Source organism: Lonchura striata, chromosome 7 (genome assembly GCF_050655825.1).
Source record: "Lonchura striata isolate lonStrDom1 chromosome 7, ASM5065582v1, whole genome shotgun sequence".
In the NCBI taxonomy this organism is placed as follows: Eukaryota; Metazoa; Chordata; class Aves; order Passeriformes; family Estrildidae; genus Lonchura; species Lonchura striata.
Window position 1 is genome coordinate 15,896,346 of NC_140709.1, and position 23,537 is coordinate 15,919,882.

Below are 23,537 nucleotides of genomic sequence, written 5' to 3' on the forward strand. Positions count from 1 at the left end.
TTGGAGGGCAGAGTGCTTAACTGGGAGGCCAGAGAGGTGCTCACTCACCAGCAGGCTCCTCTGTATCCTGTGCGCTGGGATCACCTGTGCCCAGCTGTGCTGTTTCCCATTGCATTGCTGCAATCCAGGGAGATCAACAGACCTGAGCTGGACACACAAAGGATCGCCACCTGCCATCACCCACGCCTGTCCAAGATGCCAACCCAGCAGGTGCACACAGGCAGATTGTTACTCCCTTGCCTGATCTTACCTTTCCTAAGCAAGATACAGCTTAGAGAATAACACCTGGGAAGGATAGAGAGGAAAGCTTTGGCTGGTCTGGGAAAGATAGGTAACAGGAGCAGAGCTGGTCCAGATCCCCTGGCATTGGCCTTCAGGGCCAGGCAAAGTGCATGTGAGTGCTTTAGGAATCTCTGCCATTAAAGGTCTTCACATGTGTGTCTCTGGTTCCAACTTTTTTGTGTCCTTTTGAAGCAGTGACAGAAGCCTCTGATTTTTTGTGCCCTGTGATGGCTCCTGCTCTTAGGAAGGAAAGTAAGGCAGCTGCTCTTGCCCTGTCTAAATGTAATAATGGCTAAAGGAGATCCCTGTCCCTGTATTTCTTGTCCCTTCAGCATTTCCAGCGCTGCTCTATTCCCTGAGCAAGAGATGGGTGCACCCCACTGAATCCTGTGTGTCACAGAGGGGGTAAGCAGATGCCCAGAGAAGAGAAAGGCAGGAGCATATGGGGCTTTCCTCAGCCTCTTATGCTTTCTCTGCCCTGTAACCCCAGGGACTTCTCTTCCCAGCACCAACAGAGTCTGGTATGCTGCCTGCGAATCTCCCTGCATACTCATCACCCTGCTGAAGGGAGCTGCAAAGTTCCAATGTGTGCAACGACTTCTTCCTTCAATTTCCTGAGCCCAGCACCAAACAGCTTCACTGAGTGGCCCAAGACCCTTCTGTGGGAAGACACACAATATCCCTTTTCCAGATGCTTCCCTGGGAGACAGAAGGGCAGGAATGAGCCCCAGAAAGCTCAGAGCTGGATTTGCTCAGAAGGGGATTTGGGGTGGATGTCACCCCAGTGACAGGAACAGTGCTCCTTTTCCCCTCAGCTCAGCTGTGCATGCTGCTCCAACCTGTCTGTCATCAGAGAGGCTGTAGGGCTCCCCTCTTCTCCCCCCACTCCATCCCCCTCTGCTTTCCCAGAACACAAGCCAATGTCCCCCAAGACAAAAGGACACCTTTTCACAGGCAAAAAAGACATACTTTCTCTCTCCCGCCATAGGAAGTGCCAGCACAGCCAAGCAGAAGGCACAGATGGGACAAGACATGGGGAGGAATGGAGCAGACTGACTCCTAAGACCAGGGGGAAACTACAATAAATATCCAGGGAACAGAGAGCACAGTGAAGGTAGGACAACTCTTCCACTGTAGATCAATAGCCTACATGGGAAGGGGGGAGCCAGAACAGAGAAATCAGCGCCTCAGTCACCCCCATGGGGTAACAGACAGACAGGTAGACAGCCCAGGAAAGCCCAGGCAACCCCTGGCAAGCCCTGAGACCATTTGTGACTGTATCCAGTGTATAGCTCAGACTGTGGGAGCAGGGCTTGAATGAGGGCTCTGGGTCATAGCTCTTAGTCACAGCCTTACTGTCCTCATGGAAGTCCCCTACACTACCCAAGGAGGTTTTCCAAAGACAAGCAACTCTCCCAAGGATCAGCAGCTCATACTAGTACCCAATTCACTGAAACCAGCGTGATGCAAGTACAACCAGCCAAGCTGCAGCCTTTAAATTGCACAAGCAAGAAATCTTTGCTGACATAGCCATAGAACCTGGCTTATTACTTTATTGGAAATACCTGAATAAAGAAATCTAGAGAAATCATGGAGGGATGATGAGTGGAGATATTTAGACCAGACCCTGAAGCCCTCTAAGAGGGTTGTCCAGGAGCACAGCAGCTGGCACACAGCCCATGCTATGCTGGGCAGAGAGATGGTGTCCACAGTTGTGTGCAGATGAGCTGAGCTGGGTGGTGGACAGCAGAAGGGGCAGGATGCAAAGCAGTGATAGATGCCAGGGTACTGATGAGTTCACAGTCTTCAGGGTCATTAATCAGATCAGAGCTGGATTAAGGTGTCTGAGGTCTGATTAGCTTCATTTCCCGCCTCAGGAAGGAGGGAACTCTCTTTCCCATCCATCAAATCCTCCAGTGACAGCTCACCTGGTTGCTAACTAAATCAGAGGATTGTAATAAGTGAATGTGACTGTGGCCTGGCCCCTCACCTCTGCACAGCTTCCTTCCTGCACAGGAGGTTGTAAGGCAGCCCTGAACATCAGCCACAGGTGGCAGACCCCACGATACCAGCCAGAGACAGAGTTCATTCCTCCCTTCTGAGGGTTCAGGGCCCTGTGAACAGAAACTCTCCCAGGAAACCACCCCAGTTCAGGATGAGGTAGAGTTCAAGGAGATATGCTCCCAGTCAGCATCATATTGCTCCCAGTCCCCCCACAGCTCCTCTGTGCTAAAACCTACCCCATCAACATCTCCATTTGTCCCTGCCTCATGCACCTCGGGTTCAATGTGCTCTAAAGGTACCTCGCTTTTAACCACTTAGACTATTTCTGTCCAGAAAGTGCCAACCAGCAAGAGGTCCATGCTGCCCAGGCAGCAGTAAAGTTCCTCAGCTCCCTCACCTCTCTGGGGCAGACCCTCATCATAGCATCCCACACTGGGCAATGGGCATCACCAGGAGTGTTCACACAGCCCAGAGCTTCCTGGGATTCTTTCATTTGCCTAGATATTTTGGGGAGAATTTTCTGGATGTGCCTCAGCTGGACATTCAGAGCTCAGTCCTCCCTCAGTGACCTGACAGCTGCACTCACAGCAGCACCCCTGCAGGTACACAGCCCTGCAAAGCCTTTTACTGCTGATGGGAAGGTACACAGCTAAACAACTGGAGCTCTTTACTGTGCCCATAGCCTCTGGTGAATAGACTCCATTGTGATTCCCATCCATGTAAGATCAAGCACCAGGAATAAAACTAGAAGAGCAAAACCCCACATGGCCACCAAAGACACCCAGGTCTGGTGTACACAAGTTTTCAGCAGCTCTAGAGTCCCACAACACTACCAAAAGCACTTCATATACTTCCCCAATTTGTTGCCAGCAGTACCTGAGTCCTCAGAAACAAGCCATGGGAATCACAGGTAGTATTTGGGAGCACAGTTCAGTTTTACAGCCCCACTACTTCCTCAGTATCACCTTGGGAAGCAACGTCATGTCCCTCAACAAATCCAACTGCCCCAAGATCAAAGCCAAGAGTGCCGAGGAAAATACATACCCTGATAAAAAAATTCCCAACTGGGATGAGACTTCCATTTTCCCAGGATCGAGCCTTCATCCCAGACACAATATGTGACATGACCTATGCTGGAGTGTCTTGATTTTCACCTAACCTTTCATTTTGGATTTTCCTAGATGGACAATTTAGCATCAGGTCCTTCTGTCAGCTTTGGGTCACCTCCTGCCTTGAGTCAATAGAAGTTACCTTTGACACAGAGACTGTGCAGGAATCAGTGCTTAGCCCATCCCAGAGAGATGACAGAAACCGATTTCTAACCAAGTCATTTAGGCTTTTAGGTGTTGAAAGAGCTCCCTGTCTGTCTCCAGGATGGCTGTACCTGTTTGCTAAGCATTAACTACTCACCAGGTCACAGCCCCAAGAGCTTTCCACCTTTAGAAATTACTTCACAGTAAGAAACCCACAGTGTGTCAACCTTGCTTAAAGCATCTCGGAGGAAGCAGAGATCTTGCTGCTCTGGACCTGGTGCCTCAGGTCATCTTGTGCCATTCCGAAGTCTGTAGCCAGCTAGTGGAGAAATACAGCCTGGAGTCACCACTGACACTGGAGACAGGATGGAAGCATGCTCAGAAGTGTTTTTCTAGCTCTTCCCCCATGAGAGAGGCTGTAGGAGCACCCCACTCTCATCCCCAAGCAGGCAGAGCCCCTGGTAAATGCTAGGTGCAGGAGTCCCTTTTAGGGGTGTCCCAGGTTTTGTGGGAGCCCTGGCTACTGCCCACAGCAGGATGGTGTCTTTGCCCTGCCCCTTACAGCCTGGCCACCCGCTATCTCCAGAGTCTGGGAAGCCACAGGAGGCTGGTGGGGAAGGTAAATAAACTGCCAGCCCAGCGATGATTTGTGGCTAAATGAACAGTCTAAGTCACCTGTGAGTGGCTTGGGGCCATTAACCAACCAGATAATAGGTCTTAATCAGCCCTGCAGTGGTGGGAGCAGAGTCTACCTTGTGTCAGACTGGCACAGCCAGCTCCGAGGTCCCAGCTTGCTTGGGGGCTGTCCCCTCTGCAGAATCATTAGTAGAGGCATCCACACTGCTGCCATGGGAGCAGAGCAGCTGTCTGCAGAAATGCTCCCATGGCATTCTCATAGGACTTCTCATCTTTAGGGGATTCTCCCTGTTCTGACGGTGACAGAGGACAAGACAGAGAAGCCACCTCAATGCCTGCTTCCAAAGTCCTGTACTCAGTCACTGCCATGCTCTGTGCCTGCCTGGATCCTCTCTCACATGAGCTGGCCTAATCCTACCCACCTCAGAGACTTCCAAGCCAGCCACAGGCTCCTGAGGGTTTCTTCATCCTGCCACATCAGCTGCTCAGTCCAACAGGTGGGGATCTGTCCTGGAATGCAGAACTCCCCGTGCTTCCATGCCCCTGCCCACCCTACCCAACACCCTCCCTCCCTCCCTCCACACGGAGTCCCAAGAACCAGCCCCCAGCGAAGGGGTTAACAGGCAAAGCAAACACGGCTCAGTCCCTCCCAGACAGGCCTCCTGCAGGGATTTCTGGGCAGCTGTTTATTTAGCCAAGCAATTCCTCAAATAAGCAGCCTCATCTCTGATGGGACATGGCAAGGCTGAGCAGAAAAACGTGTTACCAGCTCCCACTCTGGAGCAGGGGGATAGCAAGCCAGCACAGGAAGGCTGGCAGGGCAGGGAGGGTGCCTGTCCTAGCAGAAACAGCCAGGGCAGCTCTGGAGTGCCACCCCTGATCTCACCACACTGCCAGCAGCAGCACCCCTCAGGACAGCCACAGGGCTGCAGAGGATGCCCTGGGGCTGTTAGGTTCCCAGCATTCAGCAACGCACTGCAAAAGTACTCCAGTGTGGAGACAGAGGACTTGTCCCCTTGTAAACATATGGGGATGGAGTGACACATCCACACATGGTTTGGAGTGACAGGGACACAGTCATCTTGGATCTATTTCTTACAAGCACCCAGAGTATAACCACTCCATTTCCAGTCCTGTTAGCCCCTGACCAGTCTGCAGCATCTGATTCTGAAACACCATGAGCACACAGCATCCACAGAGAGATGTCCTTCATCCTACTGCCCCCAAAGGAGAGAGCAGCACCTTGGCTCATCCTCAGTGTTTGTCCTCACCCCAGGCCTTTTCTTTTGTGGGGAAAGACTAAACAAGCCAGCCTCTTCCATAGCTCAGCATCATCCAGGAAAGCAGGGAAGTGACTGACTGCACCGTGTCCCTCCTGCTGCTTCCCCACACCCCCACTCCACAGCCCTTGCCCTGCACAGCACCCCAGCACATTGTGTCCAGTGTCACACAGCTCTGGCACAGCCAGGCTTACCTCCCCCTGGCACCTGGGGGATCCCCCAGCTTTGATTTTTCCTGTCACCTCCACAGCCTTCTGTTTCGGCTTCACTGTGTTTTATCCCAAAGCCAGAGCTGCTGCCTGTGGGAGGACAGAGCTAACTTTGGGGTCTGGGGGTGAAGGAGTGAGAGGAAGGAGCACCCTCACACACACCACTTCCCCCCAAAACCTGACCTCTTCACTGTTAATGGCCTTTCCATGGAGTCAGCACCTAACCTGCTCCCGGGATGACAGAATAAATCAGCTGCTCCTCCCAGGACCTTGGGCTCTAATTAATGTCAGCTCATTAACAAGATAACGGCCATTTATTACCCTGTCTCCCTGGCTGCTGATTAACCCTTTCCCAAGATGGGGGCAGGGGATGGTGATGCCATGGGACAGGAATGGTGACGGTGACGTCTCTGCAGTGAGACCCAGGGACACCAGGGAGGGGGGAGATGAAGGCATTGGCAAACAGGACTGCAGAAGAGCCTGAGTGAGGAAAAGGGGAGTGTCTTTCCCCAGCAGTCTGGCAAGGGCTCACTGGTAAAAGCCTTGAAGGAACTACCAAGAGTCGTGGGCCCCCTTGGATTGGCGCTGTCACCTCTAGCAAATCCCTGTGCCTCAGTATCCCCAAGTGTCCCTACCCCAGCCCATGGGGGACAAGAGGATGAGACCTAGAGCTCAGCACAAAGGCCCTGCACAACTCTGGTCCTCAGCTCCTATTTTGATAAGGTGCCACACCGACTCGCAGGTGGTGGGAAGCCACTAGTGTGTCCATCCCTGCCTCCAGCGTCAAAACCAGCCCCAGCTTCATGTTCCTGGGTACTGTCCATGCCACAGAGCCACGGGGCAGGATAATCTGTCCTGGGGCAAGAGGGAGCTTTTTGACATGCCCTTGACCACGGCCTGGGTAGGGAGTGCAGGAGCAAAGGGTGTGGGGAGGGCACGGTGCTGCCATGCAGCAGTCTGGCACCAGGCTGGGGGCCGATGCTCTCAGCATCAATCACGCTGCTCGGCGGCTCCTGTTAGCGCTGCTTAATCAGGCTGAGCGCTTCGGCTCGTTAAGCTGACACCTCCCTTGTGAGAGTGAGGCATGGGGGCAAGCAAGGTGCCACTTATTTATTTTCTTCTTTCCCAGGGAATATATTAAACAAATTAAATTCCTGGAGTGTTGGGTCAGCACAGCCGGCTCCGCGCCTGTCCCAGCTCCACCTAGCTCAGGCGTGGGGAGGGGACTGTGCTGCCCAGCCCGCAGCAAAGCCGGGCACTGCTGCAGGGCCCTGCCTCTGCCGTGCCTCCCCAGCTCCCTGCAGGAAGGCACAGCCCCTCTAATCCCCCTGTTTCACTCCTGGGCTCTGCTGCAGTCGGCATTGCTTGGCAGTGCTGGGGATGGTTGGGAGAGCAGGTTTGCAGGAAATGCAGTCCATGATTTCATATGGAAAGTCCCCCAGGAACCCACCTGCTGTTCCTCAATGGGTTTCCTTGGCCCCGCAGGGAGCGGAGCTGTGACACAGCCCTGGCTGCTTTCGGGACAGCTTGCAATGCTCCCATGTAGAGCCAGGGACTGACTTCACCCACAGCACCAAGAATTCTTCTTTCCACTCTGGTACTGGGGACATTGGGCTGGTGGCAGATTGACACTGGAAGGTCTCTCTGCAAGAGGGAGAAAATTGGAGGGAGAGTGCATTGTTCTCTGTAAAGCAGGGAGAGCTGGGAGGGAGTGCACTTGTTCTGTAAAAAAAGTCTCCATCACAGGACTGCAGGAGCTGGGCATTTTGAAAAAAATACTGTGTATCCCAAGAACAGCTTTATGCCACAAAACATATTAACATCTTTGGTGTTGGCCTTAAATTATACAAAGACATGAGAACAAGAGCCTTTGCTGAAGCAATCCCCTACGCTAGGCCTTTTGCCTACTTCAGCATCAGCCACCTCTTCACAGTCTATTGCTGTCCCTGCTCAAATTCCCTGAGGGCTGGGATGCTGTTTCCTTTCTGCTGGGCTTTGCTGCTCCATCCCAACACCAGCTGTGTTTCAGCCCTGTTCCAGGTCTAGTTAGGTGACAGGGATGGATGGAAAACTCACAGAAATTAGTCATTAGTCCGTGGAGTTGTTTATTTATTGACCATTTGCAACTCTTCCCTCCATCACCACTTTTTCCCTCCCTATTTTTCCAGCAAAGTCAATGGCAGCCTGTTCTCCTTCTCTGTCCCACCCCATCCCATCACATAATCTCTTACATCAGTCCCTTCTACCTAACCTCAGTCCTTCAAGCCTCTTCATTTCAAGAATGGACCTATCTTTTGCTGGTGGAAGGGTGACTCCCTGGAGGTTAGTGAAGAATTAGAAATAATTTAATTTACCTCCCTGTTCGGGTGCTTTGATGAGCTGAAAGGCCCCTTGTCAGGAAGCAAATCCATCTTCTTCCAGCCTTACATCAAATTTCATTCACTAATTAGAAACTCCTGCCCTAGACCATGCTGCCCCCACCCCGGCCACCCCTTCTCCCCACCAGCACCATTATGAAAATAAATTGTTCCATTAGCTGCATTGTTGTGGCTGTGGGGCCCAGTGCTGGGAGTTATTAGAGCAGGAGGGAGGGCGTTGGATTAAGACAAATGATTTATTACGGAAAAGGACCCTGATTAGATTCTTAGTCGTCCCCAGCGTGTGGCTGCATACTCACACACCCCCCATCCCGACACCCCCTGTGGCACCACACAGCGGCCCGTGGGGGTCAGTACCGGATGGCGGTGAGGTTTCTCCCGGGCTGGATCCTGCTGACTGCTCTCAGAGCACCGGGAGTCCCAGCTCGTACTGAGACATGAGGTAGCAACTGATGCCAGCTGCCCCCTGCACTGTCCCGAGCTGCCCCGCCTGCTTCTCACTTCTTTGGAGGGTGGGGACCACCAGCATCACCCCCAGTTCTGCCAATTCTGCAGCAAGGACCCACTGTGGGCACTGAGTGTGTCCTGGTGACTGGGGAGGGGGGAAGGGAAAAGATGGCTTTGATATGTTAGCTGAGTACCCCACACTGTGGGAGTGGGAGCTAAGCGTGTCCCACCAGCAGGAGGCTTGACAGGGTTCACCCTGTGTGGTGGGAGAGGTTGTCAGGCCCCTCCAAAGGTCCAGAGTATTCTCTGCACCTGGCAGATGTGGGGTGGGCATGGCTGCAGGGGTGGGTATGGCTGCAGGGGTGGGCACTGCCACGGTGTGCCCATGTCTTGTTGTCCTCACAGTGCCTTGCTGTCACTATAGTAACATGTACCCTCCAGCTTATTCCTGGAGGGGACAGAGATCAGGGACACGGGGATATAAAGGATACAAACTGAAAATGAAGTAATTCATGGCATCGGATGGTGATTCTGAGAGCTGATGGGTGTCTGGCAGGTGTCCAGTGCGATGGTGGGCAGGTGTCTGTCCAGGGGATAAAGGTATGCGTAGGGGGCGGCATGCCTGCATCTGTCTGTGTCCGCGCTGTTCATACAGGCGCAGCAGGCTCCGGTTGACACCCAGAGGCTGTTGCCTGCTAAAACACCTCCGTCCCTGCCCGGGAGAAGCTGCCACGCACAGGCAGAGGGGTTCTGCAGCACCTGTAGTGGGGGCATGTTCCCAACGCTGCTGTCACACAGGTGCCGCGGTTGAGAGAGGGGCAAGAGGTGGGGGGCTGGGGACAGAGGGGGTGGCGGAGGAGGAGTTCAGGGTGCAGGAATAGGCTCCGCAGCACACATCACGCTGCCCCCGGGGCTCCGTAGGCTCGGGGACGGTGTCTTGGGACAGCCCGGCTCCCCCGACAACAGCGCTGCAGAGAGCGGGGTCCTGCCCGGCTCCCGGGGCAGCAGCACTCCGAAAAGCCATCAGGGTTAGTGAGGCTAAAGCAGGAGAGAGCGGGGACAGGTACCTGTCCCTGCCGGCGGGCAGCGGGCAGGGCTGGCAGCTGCTCCCGGCATTTTTGGAGGCCGGCTATGGTCGGTCATCCCTCGCTGGGAGGAGGATCCTGCAAGCTGCTGTACCGATGTCCACAGGCACAGATATTTTGGGGTGACCGCACCCCCCCCTCTATCACGTCAGAGCTTGGGCCATGGGGATGTGACTGGACCCAGAGCTCAGGGACGATGGGGACATGCCACCACCATGCCCGCAGACATGGCCCCTCTGCAGGGCAGCTTCGGCAGTGTCCCACCCTGCTGTCGTGGCACTCCAAACTGCTCCGAACAGGGGATTCTTTCAGCCCCCAAGCCCCGATGCTCCGCTGGCGCTCCGTTGCCCGGGCCCCAGCATCCAGCGGGCCAGCCGGGAGCTTGGCCGGCGCTGCCGCGGCAGAAGGCGTGGAGTGAGGGACAGACGGGAGAGGCGGGGACGGGGACCATGTCCCCCTTATTAACAGCGCCGGACCCTGTAGCCTTTTCAAGGCTCTGAATAGGGGGTGGCACCTCTCTTCTGCTGAATTAGAGGCCGGGGGTTGTTGGAGCTGGTTTAACACGCTCAGACAGGGTTGGAAGGATGTTGGGGAGGACATGCTACCCCAGATGGGAACATGTGGGGGGTGTCTCCTGTCGCCACATGCCCTTCCTCTCCCTCCCACCCACCATTTATATGGTAATGAGGACAAATTGATGGAGAGACATCCATTGTGGGACCCTCCAGCCCGGCCCTTCTGCCGGCCACCCACCAGCATCCCCATCCATCACTGCCCAGCTGGGAGCACCCCTCGCCTGGCACTGGCACGCTGGGAGATGGGACTGCTTCCCGTACCCACCGGCAGTGGGGCAGCTCCCAGGCTGTCCTGGTGCTCCGGGGGCTGAGTGACAAGACAGAGGATGACATCCAAGCAAGGAAGAAACTCCATAAGTCCTGTCCGTCAGCTGGGCATAATTTTGTCCTCAGCATTCTTTTCATGTGGGGTTATGGAGCTGTGGGGGAGTTAATGGAGCTTCAGAAAGACCCTAGCTTCTTACTTATGGATGTTTTCCCTCCCTCTCACTGCCCTGAAGACAGCTCAGAGCCAGGTCCTCCCTGCTTTCCCTGCCTCCATCCCAAAGCAGCTGCCATATACCCTGCAGCATCCTAATGGAGCAAAGAATTCTTCCCCCACACTCACCGATTCCCTAAAAAGCTGGACCTGGAGACGGTCTCCCACAGCGGGCACCCCAAAGAGCTTATCCCTTCTTTATGCATCCTCTGCCTCTGGCTCCCCCTGCCTGCGACGACAGCCTGATTGAAACTTCACTCCATAAAGCACTTCTCGAAAGCCTGACCCCGTGCTCCCCCCGGGGACCAATTTGTCCTTCTCTGTAATAAGAACCTAATTAAATTAGCTCTGCCGCCTTGCAGAGCCCTTAAATTAGCCCGGTGATGAGGGCCCTCGCTGACAGCCTGCTGCCGAATTGCTTCACACTTGCCGTGCTGGGAGGTCCAGGGAAAGCCCTAGGGAGACCCTGATCCCAGCATGGCCCAGGAGAGCATGGCAGGGCAGCCTGGGGATGGGGCAGGGGGTGTACAGAGAGTGTGGGGGTGGGACGGGTACGGGGAGGCTGCGTGGGTGCTGCCTGGTGGACTTTCCTTCTGCTGGCATGGGAATGGGGTAGAGGGGGGAGAGGGCTGACAAGGGGTGAGGGACAGCACTAATACTGGTGACACTGGAAACCTGTCTATAGGATACAGGCTGATTGGGGGTGGTACAGAAGGATGGACAGACACTGAGGTGGTGAGTCCAGACTGGGATGGAGAGGTATCCCTGGCAGTCCCACAGTGGCTGTCCCTACTACATCCTGCCCCACTTGCCTTAGTTTCCAGGTGGCTCTAATGACAGTTTGGTCCTGTGTAGACTGGGTCAATCCCAAAGCCTCCAGCTGCCCACCTCCCCTGCAAATGAAGTAGTGAGGAGAGAGATGTCATCCTTCTGGTGGAGGGCACTGGGGTGACCAAACCTTGCTCCTAGAGAAGCACAAGATGCCCTCGAGGCCTGCCTGCCCTTTAACAACGGGTGCAGTAAGCACGCCCGATCCCTGCCTGCCCTCCCTACACCAGAGCTCTGAGCTCCCGCTGGGGAGACAATGGATTTATTGGGCTGCATCCCCAACCAGGAGAGGTACATCCAGTGAAGAGACAAAAATACACCTGCCATCAGCCATGCTCACGCTCCCTCGCTTCATCCTGGACAACAATCACCATAAAATCCGTGCTTTAAAATAATCTTTAAATAATTTCTGCTTTTTGTTAAAAAAAAAAAAAATCACCCCCCCAAACAAACTATTTCCCACCCCCACCCTGCACTTCCATCCCACCCTGCACGCGCCCACACTGCCTCCCATCTATGGTACATACAAAGAGCAGATAAATAAATAAAGACGCGTGATGCTACAGGGGGGGCATGGGTCACAGCCTTCCTCAGCCCCCTCCCCTCCACTTAGGTGGAGCTAGGGGAGGCTGAGGCTCCAGCTAGGATTTGGAGTGGGGGAACTGTGGCTGCAGCTCTGATGGGACTCTCCCCAGGTCCCAGGAGTGGGTGAGCAGCAACAAATTACCCTGAGTGTTTGGGGTACAGCAGGCTCAGGGAGGTCAGGCCAGCCAGGGTCTGAAGCTTGAGGAGCTTTTTTAGCTTTGGGGTGGGGAAAGGCTTTTGGGCTGAGCCAGTTCAAGGCCAGATGCTGGGAAGGTTTTCTCCTCTGCCTCTTTCTTCAGGCTCCAGCATGCTGGGGTTGCAACTCTGACTCTCCCCACCCCTGCTCTTACCAGTGTGTCTATGTCTGGCTGGCATTTGCACCTGTCTGCCCATGTCTGCCTCCACAGCCCCTCTTGCCAGCCAGAGCGCCCCACGCTGTCACAGCAGCCCCACAGGATGCCCAGCTGGGTGGCTCTGGTGCTGGCTTGGGCAGAGCTCAGCACCTCACTCCCCAGTCTATCACTCCAGTGGAACTTGTGTCACAAAGTCAGAGGTCCCATGCCAGAGCTGTGCCAGACCCCCACGCCTGCTTGTTTTGGGCGCCCCTGCACCTGGGCTAAGGACAAGGCACAGTCCCAGTACCTGGGTCACCCTCCTTCCAGCTGCCATGTCTCAGGGGTGGACATAACACTGCCTACCTTCCCACCCAGGCTGCCTAGCAAAGGGCCCTGGGCCCCTCTCCCAAAACCTCCCCACTGGGTGCAGACAGGCTGAGAACCTCAGTGGAGCAGCCAGGGCTCTCTCCTCTTCCCCCTCCCATTCAGACCTCCATCAGCTAATTCTGCACACGCACACACACATTGCACACACACACACATAGCAGCATGTGGATCCAGCCAGGAGCAACCCCCTGTCCCGGGGGAAAACCCTTCATGCCTCCCTCCTGTCCCCAGGAACAGCAGGAGAGGAGGGGGTGATGAACATGGAGGAGGCACACCGTGGAGCGTCGGTGCCCCCCACCCAGGAGGTGGCTGTACCCCAAGCAGGCAGGGCTGGAGGCAGCTTCCCATGGGCACCCAGCTTTGGGAGGGGATGCTGGCCCCCAGTGGGTCACCCTGCAGCCACCACCTCCACCAGCTGTGCTGGCTGGGGTTGTGGGGCACCCTCAGCTCTCCGCCTGGGATATTCCCAGTGGGTGGAAGCTGTCAGGGGGCAGGAGCAGCCTGCCCAGGCGGTAGAGCAGCCCTGAGTACCAGTGCACACCATCTCCCTGCACCCCTGGCCACCCCACCAGGCTGTGGTAGAGCCGGAGTGGCCAGAAGGCCAGCTGTGCCAGCTGTTGCTCCTGCACCAGAGCAAAGCACGAGGCCACCACGCCGTCCACCACCAGCGTCCCGTGGCGTGTCAGCGGGGCGTAGGCTCCCACATCTCTCCGGTCCCACACCCGCACCACTTCGGCAGGCTGCAGGCTGCCCCCCCCAGCCACCACCAGCACGAAGTGTCCCGGGCGCACGAGGCTGGCAAAGATGGGACGGAAGTGGGCGGCGGGCGCCGACGCGTTCTCTGCCACAAAGAGCAGGTGGGTGGGCGTCAGGACCAGGCGCCGGGGCGGCTCCTGTGTCTCGATGACGTGGAAGGTGGTGAGGGCACGAGGCTCCTTGTCCAGGAAAGCCAAGAAGTCACTGTAGGTGGGCCTGCCTGCCCCGTCCATTGCCAGCACTCGCTGGCCTGGGCGCAGTGCCCACAGTGGCGTCTGGGCACCGTTCTCCAGCGTTGCCAGTGCCCGCCCGGGAAAGCAGCCCCCCGTCTTCGCAGCGGCTGAGTGCTCTGCGCAGGGAGAGAGAGGACAGGAGGGTTACCTATTAGCCAGACCCTCAGCACCACGTTTCCACCGTGCATAGACACCTTCCCAGTCTGCCCGGCTTTGCCCACCCAGGCATAACCCTGCCCTGGCATCAGCAGTGTGAGCTTGTCCCCTAATAACCCCAGCCACCAATGTCCCCTAGGCACCTCATCTCCCAGCCACCATGTCACTTGAGGTGGCACCTGGGGACTCCAGCATGGACCCAGGGCATTGAGCCTGCTGTACAGAGCCAGGTCCCAAGCCCCAAAATAGGCAGGGGGAGTGGGACACTACCACACACTGAAATGTGCAAAACACTACCAGAGGGCACCTGAAGCTTGAAAAAGCAGAGGCAGAGCCCTGAGACGGTGCCTCACCCTTCATACCCCCACAGCATCCCTGTTCCTGCAGTGCTGGTGCTTGGTACTGCTTGGGAGGATGCTGCGAGGAGCAGCGCAGGATGCAGCACCCTTTCCCAGCACTGCAGCGCCCCTCCACCCCATACAGCAGTCCTGCTCCCTTCTGCCACCTGCTCATCCCTGCACCACTGATGCCAGCCAGCTCCTGCTTCTCTGGGGTCTAGGGAGTTGTCACAATCTGTAGCCATCATAGTGCAAAAGCTACCAGCCTCCTGGGTAGGGCTTCCATAGTGATTCCCACAGGGTAAAGGACCCAAACTCTCTGGGATTGTATCCTGGGATGGTGGCACAAAGCTCCTAGCCCTCCCCAGATAAATGTCATCAGGGGCCCATTCTGGCACTTGGGAAGAGAACCCTGGCTTCCCAAGGAATGGTGGTTAGCTACACCAGCAGCAGTGTTCCCCCAAGTCCCAGCACCTCCCAAGTCAGTGTCTATATGATACCCTCCCACCCCCTGCCAGTGGCATCTCACTACAGGGTTCTGCTCCTAGCTCTGCACAGTTCCATCCTTGAGCTCTACGCCACCTCTCAGAGCCCTCTCCCAGCTGTCTCATCTAATCACTGAATGTGTCACCCAGATGGCACTGCCCCCGTCACTCCCCAGGTTTGGGCAGAGCCAAATCCCAGTCCCCAAGCCCATGAAGAGAGGCATCCATCTCTGGGACAGAATCCTTTTATTGCTCAGAAGATGTGCAGTGTCTGCCCTGTCCTTGCCCCAGAGGCCAGGTCCCACATCCTGCCCCCTGCATCTCCTGGCAGGCAGCAGAGCAGGAGGGTGAGAGGGGTGCCTGGCAGAAGTGGATGGCATAGGTGCTGGGTGTGGAGGGGTAGGTGGGTGCAGGGAAGGACCCGAGGAGACACAATACATACAACAGGCCAGGTGGCCATCCATACAAAAATAAAAGCCATTTACTAAGAGGCAGGAGCAGCCCTGCTGCCCTCTGTACACAGTTCTGAGGGGATCAGGATGTGTACCCCACAGCCTCCACCACACACTCTTGGGTTGCCCATGGCCTTGGAGATAAATATGGGGTACCCAGAGCCCTGAGGAGCTGCTGCAGAGTGAGGGGAATATGACCAGCCTCTAGAAGCCCTCCAGGGCCTCAGGGCCCCAGTCTGCTGCTTGGGCTACGGCATCCCTCTTCAGTTGGTCCAAGGGGAGCATCCCAGGATTCAAAAGCCTCTGTCTTTCTCCAGGGGCACAGCCCCACTCCTCTGGCCAGCCTCATATCTGTGGGGTCATGGTCCTTGCTTCGGAGCCTGGCCCCACTCCTGCTGCCAGCCCCACAGGGTTCCCCGGGGCACGGGAGTCCCGGTCCTCCGGCCACGTTTTGTCCCTCCTCTTCGGGGGCGCATCACTCCCTCTCTGCGGCGCGGTCGCCCCACTTCCATCGCCGGCCGGCGGTGTGCCCGTCCTGGCATCAGCACGGGGAGCGGGTCAGCGCGGGGGGCCAGCCTGGCGTCTGGGGGTGTCGAGCCGCTGGCTGCGGGCTAGGCAGTAGGACAGGCACAGTGCGGTGGGAACCGAGCCCGGGGACGAGAGGCGCGGGGCAGCACAGGCGCGGCGGCCCCGGCACCGCCGCGCACGGCGTGCGGCACACGGGCGTGCGGGCTGCGTGTGCCAGGGCTCCGTCTGTGCCCGCGTGTGCGAGGGCTCCGTGTGCAGGCACGGCCCTGCTGCCCGGGGGGCGTGTGCCAGCAGCCGCCGAGGCTGTCTCCGTGCCCACGCGAGCCCTCGCACAGGCGGAGCCCCCCGGGCTGCGGCGACGCGGGCGCGGCCGGCGCCGTGCGCGGAGCGCTGCTGCCCTCTGCAGCCTGCGCGGCCGCTCCGGCGGGAGCCGCGGCCCGGCTCGGCCGCTTCTGCCGGGCTGCGCGGGGCTTGCAGCCCACGCAATCCCCTCCGGGCCGCGGGCAGGGCCGGAGAGCAGCTCTCGCCCCGTCCTCCACCCTGCCGCCCCCGCTGCACCGCACAGGAGGAAGCGAACACCGCCAGCGACGGCAGCACCCCTCAAAGCACCACCCAGCTCCGCTCCCCTCTGCAGATGGTGCTGCACAGCCGAGAGCTGATCGCAGGGTACTCTGGCCTGTCCCTGTCTGGATGTTCTGACCCTATCCCTCCCTGGCTAGGCAGGGATGGACAGATGCTGCGGTGACAGCAGAAGCTCAAAAGCAGCCAGCAGTGCAGCGGGGCAGGGCTGGATGAGGCTGCGTATGGGCAGTAAGGGACTGCAAGGTCAGAGGCAGGGGAGACAGGGATGATGGACATACTGAGGGGTCAGGCTGGGGGAGAAAGAGATGTGGGCTGAGAAAAAGAAGAGAGTAGACAGGGTGGGTCAAGATGTAGGTCTATGGGAGCCAGATGGGGAATTTGCCCCATCGTACTGGCTGGCCACAGGTGTGTGACTCACTCCCCACCTGACTGTCTGCCCTAGATAGAGAAATCAGGATGCAAAAGCTGGCACCCCCTGCAGGAGCACCCTACCCAGCCAGCCAGGCTCCCCTGGTTCCCCCGCTATGCTGCAAGAGGGGGTCAGGGCCCCAGCTCCGCTCACTGCCCCCCAGCTCAGACTTACCTGACTTAACGGAGCAGTGGATGTGTGCCTTGGACTCGTAGTAGACCCAGTCGAAGCCAGCCTCCACGGCCAGGCGAGCCAGCATGCCGTACTTGTTGCGGTCCCTGTCCGAGGTTGTGATGTCCACAGCTCGGCCCTCATAATGTAGCGACTCCTCCGAGTGGTGCCCATCCTCATCCCAGCCCTCCGTCACTCTCAGCTTCACCCCTGGCCACTGATTCATGACAGAGATGGCCAGCGAGTTCAGGCGGTCCTTGCAGCGCTGTAGGGAAGAGGGACAGAGTCAGTAAAAGCTTTTTGGAGGGAGGAATTAGCTGCCTGGTTGGCAGGCTTCATCCCACCATGCTTCCATTAAGCCTCCCTGGGCCCTCAGGCCCTTGGGGGCTGGTCCAGCAGAGGAAGATCTGAGAACATGAGGTGCCTTGTCTACCCCAGGCTCTCCAAACTCCCTGCAGAGCCTGACACCCCACCATTGGGCAGAGGAGAGTGCACCCAACAGGGCACCCTTCTCCTCCCTCTCTCCCCCCGTCCCAGGCTCATTTGAGAGCCTGTTGGGCAATGCAGCCTGAGCTGGGCTGAAACACCCTCTCTGCTCACCTGCCCTGTGCTAACTGTACCCCAGCAGTTTCCATCTGACCGCAGGAGGATACAGGAGCTTCAACCCTGCTGCTTCCTGGCTGGGAGGAGGTCCCAGGGACCCTAGGGCTGTCTCCAGGCACAAATGAAACAACCCGCCCTGTCCTTAACACAGCTCCCCAAGTATGGCTCCTCAAGTCCTGTGTAACAGGGACATAGCACTGGGCAGCTCCATAGCATCAGCCAGTCTCTGCTCCTATGGGAAGTGCCAAACCTGCCCAAGAGCTCTGTTCCAAAAGCTGGAACAGAAAGAATGTAGAGTGAATCCCCCTTCACCTCTCCGAACCACAAGGGCTGAAAATCCTGGGCTGAGGAACAGCAGCAGATCTTAAAAGCCCCAGACCTCATGGTCACAGAAATCACACATGTAAGTAGGTGCCTGTGGCAGTCCTCCCCAGCAAGCAGAGGGATGCCAGCTCCAAATGCCTGTTTGACAGTCCTCCCAGCCTTATCCTGCCCTTCCCCACGTCCCCCAGCCACAGCTGAAGGTCAGGGAAAGATCAAAACTCTGTGTGCTTGACTTGCAGAAGTAAAGCCCCAGCTTCTAGTCCCTTGCCCTGCTGCTAAAGGGATGGGGGAGAGATAGAAAAGGTATAGGAAAAGGAATATGGCATGTTCTACAGAAAACCAGGTGAATGGACTAGGGCTATGCAGCCCAGAAAGGCAATTCTGTGAGGTCCTGAAGAATCATAGAATTGAGTTGAAAGGGACCCATAGGATCAAACTCCCGGCCCTGCACAGCACACCCTAAGAATCACACCAAGTGAAACTGTATAAAACTTAAGGCAATTTGAAAAAGCCAAGCTGAGAATCGGGTGTTTTTAAACTGGCTCCAAAGGTTGAGGTTCACACCTACAGGTACCACTGGTTCTGAGGCAGCCAGCTCCAAGGAGTCCCATTGTCACCACCCAGTGCTTGCTGGGTGGGAGAGCTCTGCCTCCACAGAAGTAAAAGACCCCAGTGCTCCTCTCACTGCCATTCCCCAAGAAACAAGGACTCCCATAAAATCAAGGCAGGGGACAGAGCATTCATGGTCATAAAGCCAGTCCTGGGAAGCATTAAATGAAATTACTGGACAGCAGCTTAAAAAAGCAGCCTCTGCTGGAGATGTTTCTGCATGATGCTCCAGTACTGGAGCTCCCCACTGTAGCATGTCATGGGTCTTGAGACAGTTACAGCAAGCATGAGCCAGGGCTTTAAAACCTGATGCTGGCTACATCCCCAGGCTCAGAAATGTCCCAACACTGCTTCCACAGGGGACAAAAATGTAGGTCCTCACCCTATCCCCAAGCACCTGCTCCCATCCTAGGAAGTTGGGCGCTGCTGCTCTTGAGGAAACCTGCTCTCACTTGGCAGGGTCCAGGCCCTGGGAAGGGCAGTGCTAGGCAGGCCTTTGCCCCACATGAGGTCTGCCGTCATCCCACAGCTCTCTGGGTGTGGGGAGATAAGCCAGGAAGGTGCTGGACAAACAGTTTGCTAGGTGAGGGGAGGAGGAATAGGGAGGAGAGTGACTTTTGTCCCCGTCCAGCACCACCGTGGTGCCACTTGGCACATGTGACGAGCTGTTCTCAAGGTCCCCAGCCCCACCGGGACCCTGCAGTGAGGGAGTTCAGCACTGGAAGTGAGGAGGGAACCCCCGAAGCCCCCCAGCCATCACCCCAGGCATTGCCTTGCCACTGCCATGGCAGCACCGCGCTCTGGACACCCCTCCGGCCTCACTGCCAGCCTTTCTGTCCTCCAGGGGCACCCTGCGCGCACAGTAACAACGGGACTGTGCGAGCCCTTTCCCCAGGCAGGGACCGCGCCAGGCAGAGCCCTGGAGCACCGTGTCCCCGGCTCTGCCGCCGGTGGCCAGCAGGTGTCAGAGCGCGGAGGGGACGGCGGGGACCGGCGGGGAGCAGGTACCGATGGACGAGAACCGGGCGGGCACAGGCAGGCACTGACGAGTGGGGAACCGGTGAGCAGGGCACAGCGGACGAGGAACGACCATGGATCGGCAAGGAAGAAGCAACTATGAGGAGGAAACAGGCAGGGGTGAACAAAAATAAATAGGGAGCAAGCAGTGATAGGCAAGGCTGAGCAGGTGGGGATGTGCAGGGAGCAGGCACAGGAGGCAGAGAGAAGACAACGAAAGACAGGGATGGACAGCGATGGACAGTGATGGATAAGGAGCAGGCAGCAATGCTCAGGGAGCACACACGAGCTGTAGGAAGTAGGTAGGGATGGGCAGTGCCTGCCCGGGGGCTCTGCTGCCTGTATGAACAGGTAGGCAAGGACCAGAAAATTCATAAACATGGGCTGTCCACGGGGTCTGTGTTTGATGGTGACTGCAGGGAGGGCATAGCTTGTCCCTGCAGTGGTTCTGATGACCAAGCACCCCCAGCTCACATGCAGAATGGGGCCCCATATGACCAAAAAAAGCTGGTGGCTCTGCTGTCCCATGCACCTCATGGTGAAGATGATGGGGATGTCAGGCTAGGCTAAGCAAAGAAGTTCTACCCACCTTCTGCCCAACCTTTGCATCTCCCTTTTTGCGTCCATACCAGAGACAGAACTATGTCCTGTGGGGCACTCCAAATCACTTTAGGGAAGGCAGCAGGACAGAGCCCCAAGATAGGGCACAGTCAGCAGCGACCCCAGGGTCATCTCAGGGGAAGTATGAAAGACACTCAGGTGTGATCACAGTCTCAGAAGAGGTCTCATGAATGGAGTGTGCTTGGCCACAGCTACTCCCATGTCCAGAGCCTGGCCAGGAGAAGAGGGGCCTTACTAGCATCTCCTCCTGAAGGGATGTTTCCCCCAAAGGAAGCCAAAAGTCCTATCCCAAGGTCTTCATGAGAGATTCCTCACCACTGTAAGGATGGTCTCTGTGCCAGCTGGACAAGCAAGTGGCTGCAGGGGATGATGGTTGGGGTAGGGAGAGGCTGGGTTTGGGATTCCATGGGGGCAGGGGACCCATGGCATTCCTGGGCCAGGCTGCTGGGGAAAGGTGAGGCGGGTTCTGCCTCCAGCCTTATCTCAGCACCTCCGAGTGGGACCAGTGAGAGCAAACACACTGGAATTCTTGAGGAAGATGAAACGATAAAGGAAAGGCGGGCAGAGAGCAGCACTACCCACTCCTCTAGGCAGGCGACATCTTCCGGCTGCCTGGGACACCCAGACCCTTGGACTTGGGGAAAGAAAACAGGTTTGAAGTGAGTCAACAGCAGTAAAAGCCAGTGCTCTGGGGGAAGGGACAAGGAGTTGGGTCAATGGCCTTTCCCAACCCATAGCAACACAGGACATGGTGCCAGAGCTAGAGCTCCCATATCTGGGGGGAATCTCCCCCAGCCAGGGGCCACAAGACAATGCCAGAGGGCTGTGGGATGGCAGCAAGAAATCATGTCCCCTCCATAGCAAGAGGAACAATTTCTTGCAGAGCTGCCCAAGGCACAGTGGTACCCATCTGTGCATGGATGTGTGGTGGCCAGGGACCCTGCTGGAGTAAGAACCCTCATTTGTGCAACCCAAGAAGACCAGGATGTTTCTAGGTACTCAGCCAAAAACAAGGCAGTGGTACAGCATGAAATGTTAGGCTGGCACAAGGGACACAGAGATCTCCCTCTCCCAGGTGTGCTGAGGGGCACTGGCTGGGTTACAGAAGGTGGAGGGAGCACTCTCAGGAGAAAACACAGCAAGAAGCATTCTCCTGCCTCCAATTATGTTATCCACTTCCCCGATGTATGGACTGGAGGAACTCACTGCTTCCTCAAATATCTCTGAAGCTCTTCCCCAGGGGAGGCAGGTTACAGGCAAGCCCCAGGGCTCTAGTCACCAGCAACCACAACTTGTGCAACTCCTCAAGCCTGCTACTTTGTAGGGGATCCCGGTCCCTCTGCTACAGTCCCCAGCCTGAAAACTAACCTGGACTATGGTCCCTGCCCTAAGGGACCTGCTCTCAGGGCACACGGGGTTGCAGAGCTGTCAAGCCAGCACCCAAGAAGTTTCTCCTCCCAGTTTTATGAATACCTTGGTCAGGCACTATGGCCAGGGCCTTGCTCAGTGCCCACCATCATAGCCACTCATGTTCACCCACCTGCCAGCCCCTGACCAGGGGGTGCAGTGGGCAGAAGGGCAGCCCAGCTCCCCTCTGCTTCCCCCAGGAGCTCGTTCAGGCTGCAACCCTGCTGAGGCTGGTAGCCAGGTTTCTTAGCAAGGCCGTGCGGCTCCTTATCTGCATTCCTGAAACCCTCAGGCATTCTCCTGGCAATATTAAAACACAGAGTAACCTTCGTCCAGCATCACCCCCCCTCCTCTGCTGTCGTCTGTGTCGTCCACCCCTCCATCCTTCCTGCTGGCTCGGGCTACTTGTGAGCTGACTGCAACAAGGCATTTGCAGTAACAGGTTGTTCCCTGCCCTGAGCACAGCAAGCAGTTCCCACTGAGCACCCTGCACCATCCCACAGAGACATGCAGGAAGAAGGGGCACTGAGGGTTTCAGTGTCAGAGTGGGGCCAAGGTCAACAAGAACAGTCTTGGACATAGCAGCACACCAGGCTCTGGTCTGTCCCTCGGATCCAACAGGCAGGCTGCTTGCTCTGCCAGTGGGTGGGCAGAGGAGAGGGGCAAGGGCAGGATGGCTGCAAGGGCCAGGGTGCTGCTTGACCAGGGAAGAGCGCAGCACAGCCCTGCCAGATCGAGGGGATGTGGGAGGATGCTGCTGGATCGGGGGCAGTGTGGCACAGCTCAGGGACACCACGGCCGGCTGCTGCCAGCTTGGAGAGTAGGGTTATGCCAGCCTGGGGACCAGCGGGACTAGAGTTGAGGGGCAGCAACGTAGAGTGCTGCCAGCTCGGGATTCACAAGGGCATTCCTTGGGGTGCATTAAGACACGGCTGCCACAGGCTCCGAGGAGCAGCGGGGCAGGGTGCTGCCATCTCGGGGGACAAGGTGCTGCCGTCCCAAGGCGCAGCGTGCTGTCTGTCGCGCACAGCGCAGCCGAAGGGACAGAGCGCCCGACGAAGGGAGATGCACTCGCTGCACGCCGGCAGCCCGGACCCGGCACCGGGATGCCCGGGGCAGGACGGGGAAGCCGCAGCGCGGGGCCCACACGGTCCCCAGAGAGAGGATAGCAGAGCGTTCTGAGACAGCCCCCGTGCCCGCAGATGCCCGGCGCGGGGGTAGAACCGGGCGGCAGCGGTGCCGTACCTGGGTCATGAGCCGGTCGGCGCCAGTGTTCTCCTCGTCCTTGAAGATGATGTCGGGGTTGTAGTTGGGCGTCAGCTCCTTGAAGCGCTCCGAGTTACGCGCGATCTTGCCCTCGTAGCGGCCGCTAGCCCCCAGCGTCTTCTCGGGGACGTTGGGGCTGAACTGCTTGTAGGCGAGCGGGATGAGCTTGCGGGGCGGGCGGCGGCGGCTGCCCACCACCCTGCCCGGCCCGCAGCCGCGCACGGCCGGCGCCAGCAGCAGCGCGCACCCGCTCAGCAGCAGCAGCAGCCGCGCCGGCTTCATGGCGCGCCCGGCGGCCCCGGGGCGGCCCGGGGCACCGGTGGCTCCGGGGTCCCCACTAGGCTCGGCCGCCGCTCCCGCCGCCCGGGCCGGGGCTCCCCATGCGGCGCGCAGCCGGCGGGCAGGTGCCGGTGCCGGCGGCGGCGGCGGGGCGCGGCGGCTGCCCGGCGCGGGTGCGCTCCGGCTGCCCGGTGCGGCGAGCTGGCGTCGGCCCGCTCTGAGCTGCTGTGGCCCGGCGGCGGCAATAAATAGCGAAGGGCCGTTTGTTTTGGCAGGCGAGCGGCCGCTTGCGGGGCGCGGGGCGCGGGGCTCGGCGCTGCCGGAGCCTTCCGCGGTTTGCGCCTCGGCGGTCAGCGCGGCAAGGCTGGAGCCGGAGCCGGAGCCGCCGCTGCCTCGGCTCCCTGGGCAGGAGTGAGAGGGGAAATTGAAGAGATCCGGGACCGGGAACCGCCAGGACCGCACCCTGCCCGTGTCCCAGCCTCCCAGCGCCCTCCCTCTCTCGCCTCCTCCCCGTGGAACCTGCCCCGGGCCGCCCGCAG

The 23,537-nt window shown here is 57.8% G+C and overlaps 1 protein-coding gene across 1 annotated transcript; it reads right to left on the reverse strand.

Moving 5' to 3' along the window:
- Positions 1 to 11,877: 11,877 nt before the first annotated feature.
- Positions 11,878 to 23,537, reverse strand: IHH (Indian hedgehog signaling molecule). Its single transcript, XM_021526245.4, has 3 exons — positions 22,699 to 23,537; positions 16,876 to 17,137; positions 11,878 to 13,867 (listed from the first exon to the last, which is right to left on the reverse strand). The coding sequence occupies exons 1-3, from the start codon at positions 22,999 to 23,001 to the stop codon at positions 13,206 to 13,208; spliced, it is 1,227 nt and encodes a 408-aa protein (XP_021381920.2). The 5' UTR covers positions 23,002 to 23,537; the 3' UTR covers positions 11,878 to 13,205.